The sequence below is a fragment of the Molothrus aeneus genome, chromosome 13, assembly GCF_037042795.1.
Source record: "Molothrus aeneus isolate 106 chromosome 13, BPBGC_Maene_1.0, whole genome shotgun sequence".
Taxonomy (NCBI): domain Eukaryota; kingdom Metazoa; phylum Chordata; class Aves; order Passeriformes; family Icteridae; genus Molothrus; species Molothrus aeneus.
In genome coordinates this window covers 4,472,889-4,489,446 of record NC_089658.1, presented here as the reverse complement: position 1 = coordinate 4,489,446, position 16,558 = coordinate 4,472,889, and the positions used below count along the sequence as shown (strand labels likewise).

General features: G+C 40.6%; 1 protein-coding gene across 1 annotated transcript in view; it reads right to left on the bottom strand.

The window, feature by feature from the left end:
* The window catches only part of ETFA (electron transfer flavoprotein subunit alpha), a 29,750-nt gene that overhangs the window by 5,714 nt on the left and 7,478 nt on the right, over positions 1-16,558 (bottom strand). The window contains exons 3-9 of the mRNA XM_066559152.1: positions 16,334-16,415; positions 16,144-16,226; positions 14,589-14,688; positions 13,280-13,390; positions 11,777-11,878; positions 10,896-10,964; positions 9,827-9,909 (exon numbers count right to left, since the gene is read on the bottom strand). Of these exons, the coding sequence (XP_066415249.1) occupies positions 9,827-9,909; positions 10,896-10,964; positions 11,777-11,878; positions 13,280-13,390; positions 14,589-14,688; positions 16,144-16,226; positions 16,334-16,415 (630 nt within the window). The remainder of the gene's footprint in view (positions 1-9,826; positions 9,910-10,895; positions 10,965-11,776; positions 11,879-13,279; positions 13,391-14,588; positions 14,689-16,143; positions 16,227-16,333; positions 16,416-16,558) is intronic.

The following is a 16,558-nucleotide window of genomic DNA, read 5'->3' as shown; positions in this document are numbered from 1 at the left end:
CGAAGTATTTCCTATCAAAAAGGCTTCCTTTGAATCATGGAATCTAGTCCATGTCCTTCCACAAAACCACACAGCTGGTGAACACACTCAGAAACTCCTTGGCCTCACAGGCTTTTACCAAGTGGATTACTATTGGAGGTCAATCCATTTTAACCACAGCTGCAATGTAACCTAATATGTCCACATTAGAACTCATGGTAAGAATGCGATATTTTAATTATACCAAATAAGAGAACAGATGTTTCAGGAGAAATTATTCTAACATCATGCTGTCTTTAATACAAGCTCTTTTTAAAGACACATTACTGTAATTTGATTTTTTTAGAGCAATTCATTAAGTGCCAGTCATCCAGACTACCAGATACTCTTATCAGTCTGCTTAACATTGTGAAGTTCAATCTTTGGAAAGAATCCAGCTAACCAGGAGCCAGATGCCTATGAATATATTCTATTAAAATATCTAGGAAAGACAAGGATGTTTCATTAAAAGGACATTTGTAAATCACCAGGCTTGTCTAAAAGCCCTTATTATGCATCTAGGCCATGGCCTTCCAGGTTATGTGCTCTGGGCTCCCTGGTTCAGACAAGTGGTGCTGCCAGCCAGCTCTAACCCTGACAGGAGATCACCTCAGCAGTGTTTTCATGGAGAGAACACACAGGACAGCAGGTTCTTAGCAACACTTCTGTGCTGTCAAAGGGACAGCACTGCTTAAATCTTAGTTTTAATCTATTCTGCAGTTCAGTAGGAGGGACCCAAAGGACCCACAATGTCTAAATGATAAAGCTTCAGGACTGTTCACTGCTGTCCTGAGGAGAATTCAACTGGTCATCCAGAGATGACATAAAGCATTGAGAAATTCAAATCTTTATTTCTTTTCAGAGTAACAACCTTGTTCTGATGCTTTCCCTGAAATAACTTCTGTCAGGCCTTTTGCTGAGTCCTGCCATTGCAGTGTCAGAGTTCCAAGTCCCAGGTCAGGACTGTAGCCCCAGGCCCTGTGAAGCATGTGAGGAAGGGAAGCAGAAAGGAGCTGGGTAGCCCAGGGCAGAGTCCCTTGCAGAGGGTGCTGGGCCGTGGCAGCACAGGACAGGCTCTGCAAGGAGCTCCTCCTCTGGGCAGGACACCCAGGCAAGGCACAGAGCAGATGAACCCAAGGCTGGGTCACACCTCTCAGGAGCCAGATACGGCTTTACACCAATGTCAAATTCCAGCTTTTTGGAAGCCTGGAAGTTGCTCTAATTACTGCTGCCAGGCAGCTGATCCACAGCCCCCAGCTACAGGCACTTAGAGCAAAGTCCAGGCCATGGAGCAGCATTTGTCAACTCCCCAGAGCTGGGCACAGGCAGATTTCCACTGAAGGGCTGCTGCCAGCACTGTGCCACACGAGAACAGGCAGCAAAACAGCACACACACATTGCAGAGCAAAGGCTTCACAGCACTCTGAACACATGAGTGCCAAGAGCAACTGAAGTCAAGGAAGTAAACGTTTTGGTGGTATATGGACATGACATCAGCTTAGAAAATGGTCTTGGCTCTCAGTAACTTCATTTCACATAGGAAATACTGTACAAACATCACAGCCATGCCACAAATATTTTTATGAAGTCGCTGGCAGACATCAGCATGGGGAAGGGACACCAGAGGAGAGAGCAGATGGAACAGGGAACACACTGCACAGGACACTGAATGCACCAACCAGGCAAGACTCTGCAAAGCAGAGCACAGGGAGGCACCATGAGGAGGGACCAACACTCCAGATGTGCTGCTGGGGGGGCTCAGTACATCAGGAGATGGGAAGCAGCCACGAGGCTTCTCCCAGGCCCACAGCAGCAGCCCAAGGTGTCTCTGGCAGCCCAGAGGCCAAGGGGCTCCATCTGTCCTGCCACATGTCCTGCACAGTGCTGGTGGCAGGCAGGACCCTCACAGAGACCTCCAAGTTTATTAGCACAGACTTACATCACAGCCACCCTAAAAAACCCCACAACTCCCAACTCCCAAACTGATCCTATTCAAAGGCAAGATTCCAAATCAAAAATCCACTTTCTCAGTTGCTAAAGTATTAATCTAGACTTATATTTTTCCAACAGAAATGACTGTAGTATGTCTTAGAGTCATTACATGCTAATCATTAAAATGAATTAAAAAATCCTCCTTGGCCATTCCCTAAACTCTGTTTCTGCTTCAGACATACCCAATTTATTCACTGGCAGACTTCACATGCACCCATCTGCACATCTGGCCCCAGAATCCATACAGCCAGGTACCTGCTGTTTGGACAAATGCACAGAGTGCTGCATGTGGATGATTGCAATTACCAAAATACCAATGCAGTTATTTTCCTGTGCATACAGACTCCTGCAATTATTTATAGAATAATTTGTGGCATGTGATATTACTTTGCTTATACTTATGAGAATATTTCAATATGCCTTAGGCTGTTAAGGGACATTTGCTCAAGAGAACTACAAGAACAGTTTTTATTTCAACTCCAGAGCCCTTGAATGGTGCTGTGAGAGCCCACAGGGCAGCCACAGGTGCCCATAAGCTGAGGTAGCTACTTTGCAAGCATGCTGTCAACTGCTATTGATTTTTATGACAATTTTTGAATTATGCTGAAAACCTCCAACACACACGAATTTATCATCCTACCAATGGCATGCTTTTAAACAGGCCACTTTAATAAACCCCTCTGGATACACACTATTTTTAAAGGCAGCTCAGATATTTTATTTTCTTTGCAAGAGTGAAAGGACAATGAAATTAGAAAGAAATCTTTGCGATCAAAATTGCTTTGTACAAGAGATTCCTTCCAATTACAAGCTATTAGGCCAATAAAATACTTTCTGGCTTGACAGTAGTTCATGCCTGTTCCACTGTACCTCACACACTTCTGCAGGATTGCAGCTTTGGTGCAGCTGAACCCACTCCATGCAGGAAGCACACATCACTAAACCAGAGCCCAACTGCAGCTTCTTTTCCACTTTAAGAACCTTTGATCAGCCAAGCTGTGTAATTACTCTTAAGCATGGCTAGGGTGTCTGCTGGAGTGCAGGGCCATACAGCATTTTTTTCCCTCTCTCTCCAGGGAAAAGCACATCAATTGCTTTCAGCTAAATGCACTCACATATGAATATTTTAGTACAATTTAATGTTTCTGCACCAACCCCAAAGGAGCAGAGCATCAATTTGTGAACATAGTTTTCTTGGAGTTAAAAGCTACACTGGATAATGCAGGATGAAAGGGGTTGTCAATCCTTAGCTTTTTAGCAAGTCAGAGAAAGACAGTCTGTAAATTCAGTCCCAGCTGCATACAAACAGCTCTCTAAAGTTTGCCACCATAAAGCTACTTTTCAACAACAGTGAATTGTCAGAGGAGATATTCCAAAAACAATTTCCCAAGCACAGTTGGTTTTCCCAATGCTATTCCCATCTGCCACCTACCTAACAGCCCCAACCATTTATCCCATGCAAAGTGCACCTGCTGGCCTGTTAATAACACCCACAAACCTGATGGACAAATAACACATTCCTACAAAGCTGAAGAGAGCAGACATTATGTACCATGCTTTTCAAGAGGGAAACTTTGCTATCTCAATATTCACTTGTATGTGCAGCAAATGAGGAAGTAATTAAGATCTTATCAAAGAGTAGAACTTTTTTTAAGGAAGTACAATCCAGACAAGAGGAGTGACAATTCTCATGATGCCAAGTGAACTAATTAGTTTGTTCTGTTGTTAGTAATTTTAGGTAAGGGCCAGAGAACAAAAAAAAAAAGAAAAATACTAGAATAAAATATCCCCTGTTTCACTTTCCTTATGCTTCCTCATAAGAGAGTGAAGGGAAACAGCAGATAAGCTAATCTGAACAAGCAAAGGATCCCTAAGAAAATGCTGGGAAGGAAGTAACACTCAAGGACAGTTAGCATTCACTTATTACAAAGAAATAGAAAATACAGGAATGGTGTAAATGATGTGATACTGTGCCTCTCCCTGCCTGCTCCTCCCAAAGCACGATGACTACTACACTAAGTGCTAAAAGCCACTCACTGCAGTGAAAGGGATGCTCAGGAAAGTACTGGGGGCACAGAGAGGCTCAGAAAGGATCCCATCCTCTTCTAGAAGAGGGGGAGCAACAAGAATTCCAGCATTCTTACACAGCTTTGGTGCCTTTCCAGTGAACCAACATCTCAGTCCTCAGTGTCTCACCTGAAGCTGCACCTCTCCCATGCCTCTTTTCCTCTCATTATTACTGTCAACTCCTGACAGTTGTAAACTGCCTCCCTTGTGAAGTTCCTTCTGTCTCTTACAGCCAGAGAGCTCCTCCAGCACAAAGCTGAAGCACTGAAGCCAAGCAGTTTCCTCCTGGCCACCACATCAGACCCACACTGAGCTCCCCTCTACCTTGCCCACAGGAGCCTTCTCAGTGCATGCACCCACCTTCTGTGCATCAGGTCACATTCTAGCACAGTCATTTCATCCAGTGGCAATTATTGCTACATCACATATTTCCTAACTTGTGCCTTCCTGAATCTTCCACCTCAGTTTCTTGCCATCTATTAGTGTTTTGCACCCAATGTTGAAAGTAACAAGACAGCAGCAACTGAACACTTAAAATAAAAAATTAAAAAAGAAAGTACTTTTGCCAGCTAGGAAATCCTACAGCAGAAACTAAGGCAGTTCTAGAGTTAGACCCTGAAAGAGAACCAATTTTAGAAGAATGAAGATTTAGACTCTGCAGAGATTGAATCAGAAGGACACCTTTCAGACAGCAGCTAATCCTTCACAAGGGCAGAGGATAACAAAATACACACACACTTGCCAAGAAAAGCACCTCTCAGTGTCACTGAGATTCTGGCTGTTCTCTGGGGATAAGAAGCTGAGTGTGAGATAACCCCAGTACAAGCCCACCTTCCTTCAAAACCTGAGGGAAGAATATAATTCATCAGAGCAGGCTGCAAGGGCAAGCCTAGGAAAGCATGGGACAGTTTGGGCATTCAGGGACAGCAGCTGCAGGGCACTGCAGTGCAGCACTGCCCACCTGCAGCGTGGACACTGCACAACAAGTGCCCAGGTCCCAGCCATGCCCAGCATCTCCAATTTCCACACCCAGCTGGCTCAGTGGCACTGCTGGACCCCAGCAGGGACCCTCAGCCCCCCACTCCTCCTGCCCAGTCCCACAGAAGGCAGCAGAGGTTTAGAGCAGTTCCTTGCCTTTTCTCACAAGTCAGAGTTTATTGTTTGCTTGAATATCAGACAAACTGCACAAGTTCCTGAGAAAGATTACACACTGCTTTGCATGTTAGAAATCTGCTAATTATGCCTTGGGTAAGGAAAGCTAATACTGAACTAGTAAATGAAGCATTCATGTTCCATTTCCAAGTTTTAATTGACTGAAAAAAACCACTTTTCATCCATCCATCCATCCATCCATCCATCCATCCATCCATCCATCCATCCATCCATCCATCCATCCATCCATCCATCCATCCATCCATCCATCCATCCCCACACCTGTTTTGTTTTTCTTTCTTTCTTTATGAGCATGAGAGAAAGAACTGGGAAGATTTTTACTGGGGAAGGTAACACCCCTGACTATTTGAAATTTCTTATCTAAAAACAGCAGTTACTCTGAGGTAATTGTGGTAGGCTTGATTTCTGTAGGGAATTTAGTATTTTCTAAATACTAAATTTTCTGGATACACTTAACTAATATTTAGTAGTAAACACTAATAGGAAGGATATTTTTATCCAAAACCAGCTACTTTTAACATTCTTACAAGTGCTTTTTCCTTGAACAGAAAATACATACAGTACTTAACCTGAGAATCAAATTTCATTTTTCTGCAGAACACCTGCATATAAGAAATAGTAGGAAAAACTGGCTTCTAATTGTAAAAAATATGCTAAAATGGCTGTCACTGATTAAAGACACTGAATTTACTAAATTGCTTTTTTTAATTAGGAAGAAAACATTTTATATTTTAATATATCCACTTCTAAAAATTTCCTTCCATCTCATCAAATAATACAAATCAGCCTTCTCTTTCATAAGACACAATGTTCAAATAGGAGCCTCAATCACCTGAAAGCAAGAGGTTAAAAAAAAGGTACTAACAGAAACAAAAATAATACACTGAATATTTTAACAACTGGATTAAAACCGTACAAAAGAAAAATTGCCAAAGATCCAGTCAAACCCAACAATATGCCTAAACACCAACATGATCAACACCTTGAAGTTTAGGTGTCCAAGGTTACTTTGGAAGAGCAGATGTGCTGTGCAGAAGCAGGGCTCAAACAGCCACAAGGTGAAATCTGTGCTCTTTAATTACCTGCATTCTCCCATCACTTCAGTGCAATGAACTCCAGTTGCTCCTGGAGTGGCAGGGTTTGTGTTTAACACCTCAGCCCTTTGGAAAGCTGCTGTGCCTGTGAGTTCCTGGCTTCTGTGAAGCACTGTCTGAGCTGCACTCTCAAAAACTGAAGCCAGTCACAGAATTATGAAGGAGCAATGACCAAGGCTACCCTTCCTTCCCCACATGCACAGCTGAAGGAACCAGCAGCCCTCTCAGACAGTTCTGCTATGTTCTCACCCAGGGATGAGCACAAACACCCCAGCAGGCAACCAAAGAGCAGCAGAAGCACCTCCCCTCTTGCTGAGCTTGGAACTAACCCTTGTCCCTCTGCAGTCTCAAGCTGACCCAGTTCCAGAGTCCTGGAAAACAATGCATTCCACTCCTCCTCTGAGACTGGGCAGGCTATTAATAGAGTGCCAGAGCACACTCTGAGATACTTTCCCAGCAGAAGCTGCACAGGAGAACAAGCGTGCCTCAGACTCCAGAGCTTCTTGGATCTGAGACTCTTCCCCTGCTCAAAACCCACACGCCCAGAGGGCACACACACACCATGTCAACTCAGAACTGAACACAAAACTCAGCTCTCAGCCGCTCCACCTGCCCAGTGTCCAAAGCTGCTTTGCAATTCCCCAGACAGAATATCAGAATATCACAAGGTCTCCCTGAACTGACACCGAGCACGGCTCACGCAGGGAGAAAGCATCTTCTGAGAGCTGCTAAAATAGCCAGTGCCATCCTGACCTGACCAAAAGAGCTCAGTTCTTCAAGTCAACTCTATTTTCCACTTCTAGTTGAAGTACCAAAAAGATGGTGAAGTAGAATTAGGAATCTTAAATTAAGATTTTGCAGCTTTCAACTGCTTCATATTTAAGATGCCTACCCAACACACAGAAAAATGAAAACCTCTAGTAAGCAACTCTGTGGGCTTAATATCAATTCAACTTGCACTTCCATTACAATTAACATTCCATATTTTCTATATTTCTAAGGCACTGAATGCTATCCTTGCATGTATTTTAAGATCCACACTAAATATCTGAAATTTGAAAGAAGAGGCATGTAATTTCCAGTACTCAGCACAACTCACTATTTAACAAACACTTGTTAAGAAGTGAGATGAGAGAAAAATGCATCAGCCTGCAGACAAATAGAGCACCACACACGTGTGCCAGTTCAGATCATTTATGACACCAAGTTTAACATTCATTCATTACTCCTGACTAAAGGCTATTTAACAATCCTCTAGAAGAGGACAATGACAACACTGATGTGATCCTATGATGTGGCTTTATGTTCTTACTACTCTCACATGTTGCTATGGGCCATCTGTGGCAAAATACAGCATTGTATCATCATCAAAAACCAGCCTTTTTTGTTTCAACATAATTGTTTATATGCCCTTGACTCTGGAAAGAATGTTCATTGTTGAGCCTTAATACACAAACCAGAGCTGAGCTGTCTTCAAATTAATATTCTCCACCTCATTAATGGATATTTAGGTAGAAAAGAACTAAGGATAGTTAGTCCCATCTCATGCCCTTTCAAAATACACATTTTAAATGACACTTAGCTTATACCCTGGTAAGCAGAGAGAGTTGGGGTTGCATTTATAATCCACAGAACCTCCCAATTTCCTTACACAGCAGAGGTTAATATCGCTGCAATCAAGATTTTGGAATGACCTTAATCTTATCAATAGGTCTGCTTCTCAGAAGGAGTGTTTTGTAGCAGTTGGTCATCACATAGATTTACAGGTTTAAACACAAGCACGTCTGTGAATAGCTCAACTCAGGCCCACAGGGTCATCATCAGATGGCCTCTGATGAGGACTTCCAAAAAAGTAGCAAACATCCCTATCCACAACTCAAGACAGAAGAAATCAGAAGCATGGAACATCTTGTTCCATGAAAATCAAGAAAATCCAGCAGACAGAGCTGACAACAGAATCACAATTTCCTGTCTTTGACATCGAAGTATTACTCTGTCCTGCTGGATTTATTACTAGAAAAATAATGGTCATGGCTTCAATTGCTTAAATTTGCAGCAAGGGCAAAGGCAAAACATTTCAGGATCCTATCAAGGTTTTGAACTTGCATGGCTTTTTAGTATTATTTAAATTGTTGTGAGTTGGTAAATGCAGCAATTGAAATACAATGAGTTTTCCTACTAAGTTTCAGCTCTGTCTTCCCTTCTGGTCTCATTAAGCCACTAACAAGTAAAAAGCTGCTCCTGGGTGCCTTCTGTGCCATACACAAAGAGCTCCTTACTGAGAGGCAAAACCTTTACTCCAGTAAAGGAGCTCAGGGTACCCCTGACAGACCTTCACATCTCATGTGGGCTCTGCCCCACCAGGTGAGCTACACTTGTACCTTCCTGTTCACAAACACTCAAATGTGCTACACTTGTACCTTCCTGTTCACAAACACTCAAATGTGCTACACTTATACCTTCCTGTTCACAAACACTCAAATGTGCTACACTTGTACCTTCCTGTTCACAAACACTCAAATGTGCTACACTTGTACCTTCCTGTTCACAAACACTCAAATGTGCTACACTTGTACCTTCCTGTTCACAAACACTTAAATGTGCTACATTTGTATCTTCCTGTTCACAAACACTCAAATGTGCTACACTTGTACCTTCCTGTTCACAAACACTCAAATGTGCTACACTTGTACCTTCCTGTTCACAAACACTCAAATGTGCTACACTTGTACCTTCCTGTTCACAAACACTCAAATGTGCCTCATCTGGCTGGCTCCAGCTTTTCTTGCATGTCCTTGGGTCATAAAGAACAATGAAAGAAGTCTCAGACTTCTCCAGGACAGAAAGGCCCACACAGACACAAAAATCAGTTCCCTGTGATAAAGGGATGCAGAAATAGCAGAAAAATATGTGCAGCATGCTATTGCCCAATACTGAGCCATTCAGAGAACGTCCTTGGTATTCTACAGCAGCCAGTCTGCAGATTATTCCTTTCTTAAATTTCTTGCACTTTCATTTCTTACAAAAATTTTGCTTTGACTGTACTGCAATAATTCAGTGACACTTACTAAAAGTTTCTTAATAATCATCACCTGAAAAAACCCAGAACACCCAATTGCAAGAGATCAAGCCACGGACTGATGTAATTTTGAGTATACATCAGTAATGACATCTCTTAGCATATCAATGCCAGCTGCTAGGAAGCTAAGGAAGGTTCAGGCAGCTATGAAAGAATGCAGCATGCAAACCCCTGAGAAAGCTGTGTTAGAACACATCCCATTCACCCAAAGCACAGGTTTCCATCCCAGCTCGCTTCTGTCATTTTGTAAACGCACCATCAAGTGACAGCATCACAGTGGGCACACTGATGTTCCTGTCAGGCCTGGAATTAAGACTCAGCTCATCTCTAAGTGCTTGCTCTGAAGGAAAATGCATGCTAGAAACCATCCCAGCCCTAGGATGAGAGATATTTCCATACTTACTGGTGCTACTATTTTGCCCGTCTGTCCGACCTGCAAGTCATTAGGAACAAAGCCAGCATCAACAGCTGCACGGGAAGCTCCAACTGGTTGAAAGAAAATATTTTCAATGTTTTCTTTTAAAATACTTGCAAGCCAAATTTATATCACCATAAAAGCCCATGTATTTTACTGAAGAGTCCCACACTCTAAGGGCACATATTTAAAAACCTCCCTCTTAAAAGCTCTTATGGTAATCCCTCTCTATACCACTAGCTAAAAACATCCAAATACTAAGTGCTAATGCACTTCATAAGCAACAGGAAATCCCTACTCCCAGCCCAAAGGGCCATATATTTAAACCAAGGATTTCAATCTGGCATATTTCCATGATTTTTTTTCTTGTTGCTTTGTCAAAAGAAGATTTTCCCATAAATGCCTTCCCAAAATGTTCCTTCAAGTCTGAATGCAACATATGTGCTATCTTGTATTGCTGTGAATCTCAAAAATCAGGCGTGGTAAAGAAAAATATCACAGTAAACTCAAAAATTCCATATGGACATTTAGTTAGCAAAAACACCACTTTAAAAACAAGCCAATCATGTAAATGCTAAAATTAATGGAATTAAAACATTAGAGCAAACAGTTTCTCCTTCTTTCCCAGCCTTTATAGAAAAAACTTCACTGAGATATTGTATATAGTTGATTTTCTCCTGTTAATACAAAAGCACAGCAAAAGGGCAGAGCCACTCAAACTACAACAATGTGAGTGGGATTCTGTATAGAAGCACTAGAAAAGGATGTATGCAGAGAGTATTAGCTCTTCAAAATGAGCTATGACAACTTCACTTTTTGTTTGCAAGCTTCTGTTCTGGAGATTTGAGAAGCACAGGGAATATTACAGGTTAATATTTTGCTTCATACACAGGCATTTAAGTATTATTGATCAAACTTTATCTATTACTAAACTAAGAGCATTTTAACCATTTGATAGAGATATGAAAATAAAAGACTTAAGATGAATTCTGGTTTTAATGTGACCTGTTTAAATATAATAAACAGGGTTTAAAAAAAAGGAGGAAAACAAGTTTACCTGCAGCATGCAACTGATCCGCAAGTTCGTACAACAACTTAAAATTTTCACCACTCTTCAAGCCCCTCCCTTAAAAGTTAAGAACAAAAGAAGATCAAGAAAGAACACATTTTTTTAAGATTTTTTTTTGGCCTATGTAAACTTTCTGTATGAATATTAGCATTTGCAAAGACTCAAAGATATGGCTGCACAGGGTATTTCTGGATACATTACTAACCAATATTTAATATTTGGAGATTTAGCTTTTGTCTTTGCCATTAGTATTTCATATGTATAAACCAACACCACTCTGTCTTGTTTACTTCCTGAACACAGCACCATCAAGGTCATTCTCCAAAACCAGGGAAACAGAATTTTTTTAACTAATTTGTGCTCCCTCTGCTGGCTTCAGGAACAAAACACTGTAGTGGGATTAGTAAGAAATCATTTTAGCTGTAAGCATACAGTAAAAATCACAGTCCATCACTTGATACCTAAGGAGCAGAATACAATCAATACACATTTTAAAATCATTAAGGTCATTACATAATAATGTTCAGACTGACTGAAATTATCAGCAGTAATTTTGATACATGATAAATTTTGATACATGAAAAAACATTATAAATTTCCATCTAAAAAACAATTCATATTGCTAAAATTTTAAAGAGGCTCATCAAATATGAAAATGTTCTAACAAAGCCTCCCAGCATATGCTAAACTCATGTATTACCTCTTTACACAATATACACGTTGGGTGCTTCCCCAGTAGCTCCCATGGAGTATTTGAGAATTACATCAGAATTTCTTTTTTTTCCTAATGTATCCCATTACAGACACGATTTACCAAGAGGTCCCATCAGTGCAGTGCAGCATCAGTCAGTTTCTCTGTGATCACTCACCCCCTGACACGACCACCTTGGCACTGGTGAGCTCCGGCCGGTCGCTCTTCGTCAGCTTCTGCTCGATCCACTCCGAGATGCCCACGGGCGGCAGGGGCGTCACTGCATCCACCACATCAGCAAACCCCACAAGGAAAAGGAAAAGGCATGTGTTTGCAAGCTGAAACCTGAGCTCAAGCTTGTATTTTCAAGCTGAAACCTGAGCTCAAGCCCAATTCAGAGTTCCTCTAGAACCAATTCTGCCGTGAGCTTTTGCAGTTGCTGCTGGCACGGAGGAACGAGCCTCGTTCACCAGCTGTGTTCAGGGAACTACAGTCCAAACTGCACCACGAGGAATTCTGTTGTGTTCAGGGAACTACAGTCCAAACTGCACCATGAGGAATTCTGTTGTGTTCAGGGAACTACAGTCCAAACTGCACCACGAGGAATTCTGTTGTGTTCAGGGAACTACAGTCCAAACTGCACCACGAGGAATTCTGTTGTGTTCAGGGAACTACAGTCCAAACTGCACCATGAGGAATTCTGCTGTGTTCAGGGAACTACAGTCCAAACTGAACCACAAGGAATTCTGTTGTGTTCAGGGAACTACAGTACCAACTTCACCCCAAGGAATCCTGCTCTACAGGTGCCACACACTGATACCAGCCCAGCACAACAAGTGTGAGCCTCAGTGTCACAGGCAGACAAGTCCAGCAGCACAACACATTCAGGAACGTTTGACTCCTGCCACCCACAGATGTCAGGAAATACAAGATGGGTCACAGGCAAGGACTAAGCCACAAAACAAAAAGGCTCACAGTGAAAAACAGCAGAGGTCACCAAAATGGAACAGATTACCCAGAGTAGTTGTGAAGTCTCCACCTGTGGACATTCTCAAAGCCTGACTGGACACAGTCCTGGGCAACCTGCTCCATGGGGCTGGACTAGATGATCTCTAGAGATCCCTTCCAACCTCTATTACTTTGTCATTCTTGACTGGATTTCTCAATTATCCAAGCTACACTGGCTTCATTAAATTGTAAATTAAACTGATATGGTTAAAACTGATCTAAAACTCTCTATTCTCAAATCAATTTAAACTGCCACTAATTTAGCTTGATGATGTAATGACCGATCTCAATTGCAATATGATTAAACCAAAACTTCTATTTTTGCTCAGTCTTGTTTTGAAAACCAATCTGGTTATTCAAACAGCTATGACTTGTCCTTCCTTAAAGTTTCAAGACTGCAGTGGCAGACGTTTAGGCAGCGAGTGGAACAAGCACGGATTTCAGCACAGATCATCTCCATTTCTGGCCAAAGAAAAGGAAGTAACTGTGCAGATAATCTCTATCTTCTCTTATCAGACATCACTAAAAAGTGCAAGCACCTGTGATTAAAAATACAAAGCCTACATGGTGACAATCACTTTGCTTTGACAAATCCTTCTACAAAGCATCACCAGGCAGTGAGCAAAACGAACTCTATTAAACAAAACAACAGCAGCCTAGAACAAATACTCACACTTTTCTACACTGGCACTGCCACCACTCGCTGGTGCAGCCTCAAATGAAGTTCCCCGTACAGTAAACACTTTGACTGCTTCATCACACTGCACAGTGCAGATAATATTTCCTAAAAAAAGGGACATTAAAAATTTAAAGATTATCAGACATATTATGCTTTAAAAAAACCCCAAAAATTAATATCAAAACCACATTAGCAGTTGTACTAGAATATGCAACATTCACCAAGGTACTTCCCAAAAATGCAGTTTTAGATGACTAAATCTTAGCACTTAATAAATAGAGATTAAAAATACTTTCACTGATGTTTTAGCCCTGTGTTTCTAAAGTATAAATACAAATCCTCTATTTTTAAAGGATACAAAGCATTCAAATTATCTCTTATGAATGAGATTTTAAATTTCAGAAGGGATGAAAAAACAACTTTGAAAATGCCATTCTTACACATAAAGAATGTCTATAATTCAAAGTAGACCTTTTATCCTGTTGCATGAATTCATCAGAACTGAAGACAATGAGGCCTCCCCCATGTATCTGTGGGACTGTGTTTCTCTCTATAATATAATACAATACTTCACACTGGAGGCTACAGGGAATGCTAAAAGAAAAATTGCTGCAACATTCATAAACATTCAACTATTCATAAACAAAGTCATCTCGAAACTGTGAATTACTGGAAAGTAACTTAAAGTGCAGCACTAAACCACATTCCAGGAGCATAACTCAAAATGTAATACCCTGCTGGTACATGGGGTACAACTTTACAGCAAAATTAAGAAACACAAGCTAATAAACTAATATCTAAAATAAAACACAGTGTCAGCCAAGCATTAGAGAAACAAGACTGAAAAAATAATTACAAATTAAGGTAATTAAATATTAGAAATAATTCATTCAATGTCTTCGTAATTAGAAAAAATAACCCTGTGGTATCTTAAATCAGAGCTAATGCTAGTCCTATTAAATAAAGCTGGACAATTAACCTGATGTCTTATGCTTTCCAGAACCTGATCAGAAGGGCATAAACAAACACAGGACATGGAAAGGATGGGATCAAATTCTGTTCCTTAAGGTGACAGACATGGGTCTGACATGCTTCCACCAAAGCCCTTGGAATTACCTCCTTTCTCACACAGGGAGCATCCTGCCCATCCTCAGGCTTCATTTTTTATGAATTACAGCAATTGAGATTGTAAAGGGAAAATTCCTATCATATTCCAAGGTTTTAACATTAGGATCATGTAGAAAAATTAGCACTACTGGGTTCTTCATTGGACAAATACCACACAGCTTTTGTGACTACCCACCTGCATAGATAGTTCTCACAAAAGTATCTGGGGACTTAATTTCAATAATGTCAGAAACAGGGGCAACATCAAGCTTGCCAGCCACTCTGGGAATAAGATTCTAGAAATTAAGAGATGAAAAGTTAGCAAAGTAAGCTAACTAAAATGTCCACAGTCAGTAAAAGAACACTGCTGACCTGATTTCGTATAATGCTGTCTCTGAGACATATAGAACTAAGATTTTTGAAGGGCTACTCATGTAGCCTTAGCAGCCAAATAAAACCCCATTACTGTAATAACATTAGACATTTTATGAGACTTACTGTAAGTAAACCTGTAATTCAATATCTTAATTTAGGAGACTTATTTGCTTCAAATATTCTAAAACTGAATATAGATGCCACTTACTCAGAAAATTGACAGTTATGGATTGTTGAGCTCTTGGCACTTCAAAGGAAAAAAAATGGTGCTTTTGGAAGTTTGATGCCAGAAATTATAGGAAAAAAACCCTGCACTCTTCCCTCCAGAGCAAAACAAAAAAATAAATTTAATATTAAAGTATATATTCTCTTGCTCCAAAACTTACTCTAGAAAATTACTTAGCACCTTTAGGAGTGGGAAAAAGGATAAAAAGAGCAGCAGAAATTATGAAGAAATCAATGATAAGATGATTATTTGCTTTTTGTCTGCCTCCTAATCTGGTACAAGAAAAAAAGGCCCAGGTCTGAAATCTTCACTCACATGAAGCACTCAAAAATGGCAGTGTAAGCAAAAGCCATTAACTCCTATGACACTGCAGTTAAAAAAAAAAGAAAATTAAAAAAAAAACATTTAAAACCTAAGGCTTAATTTCTCCTAGCAAAAACACAAGCATATGGATTGCTATTGATTGGAAGTGAAAGCAGGCAGATGGAAGGCCGATGTCTACTCGTCCTACAGCGGCAAGATTTCTGCAAGATCCTTTTCCTCTCATTTACTGCACCACAATGCTGCCCAGATTCTTAGTACCGAGGCTCTTCATGTACTTACAAACACATTAAAAAAAAAGTTTTGAAAAATAAAAATTGTCTTTTCATTACAAACCATCCTGGCTGGAACTTAGCTCTGCATTATTTATATATGTTTACAGACATTTTAATGCACGTGACTTATATCACAGATGCAAATCCCACTCCAAAAAAAAGTTTGCTTCCAATAGGTTTGCCCACTCTCATTTCAACATGCAAATAACAGATTTTTCATCCCAATTTGGTGTGCTTTTCCTTACAATTTTCATGCTTTCAGATCACTTAATCTGGTTTGCCTTATTGCACATTTTGCCTTGTGTCCATAGGATTGGCTGGTTACCACAGATTATTTCTTCTACACTATTTTTTTCACATCAGCTCATAAAAGAACTCAAACATGAATCATGAAATCTAACTAAGACTTCTTAAGCAAACAATTGTAAAATAGTTTGCAAATGCAGAACTGTGCATGGCTGATCTCTCTCAGGCCTTAGATTCACACTCTTACATACAACAGTGTCTGTCTCTTTTCTCTACAAAAACTTTTTGATGCTCTTTGATCTACTCACCTTCCCAAAGGCAGATGCTCCAGCACAAATGTGGGTGTAATTGAATTTTTTATGAGTTTCCACAATCAAGGGAGTCAGCTCCTCTGAGAATAAAAATACATTGCTCAGAATTTACAACCATCCTATTTCCAGTCACAAACACAAATACATAAATAAATTTCTTTTGTGAATAGGTAAGAACAACTCTCACCTGCTAGAAATCCCTTGTACACATCATGCTGAGCCACGAGAACTTTTGCAACACCCTGCACTTTGCTGAGTTCTGATGCTACCTGTGATTACAAGTAAATTATTATTAGTTTGTGTTTTAACAGGCACCACAAACATGTAACAAGGGAGTCCCCACTGCTCACAGTCTATAGATTCATAAAACCAGAACCAAAAGTACATGAATTTCAAAATCAGAACAGATCTG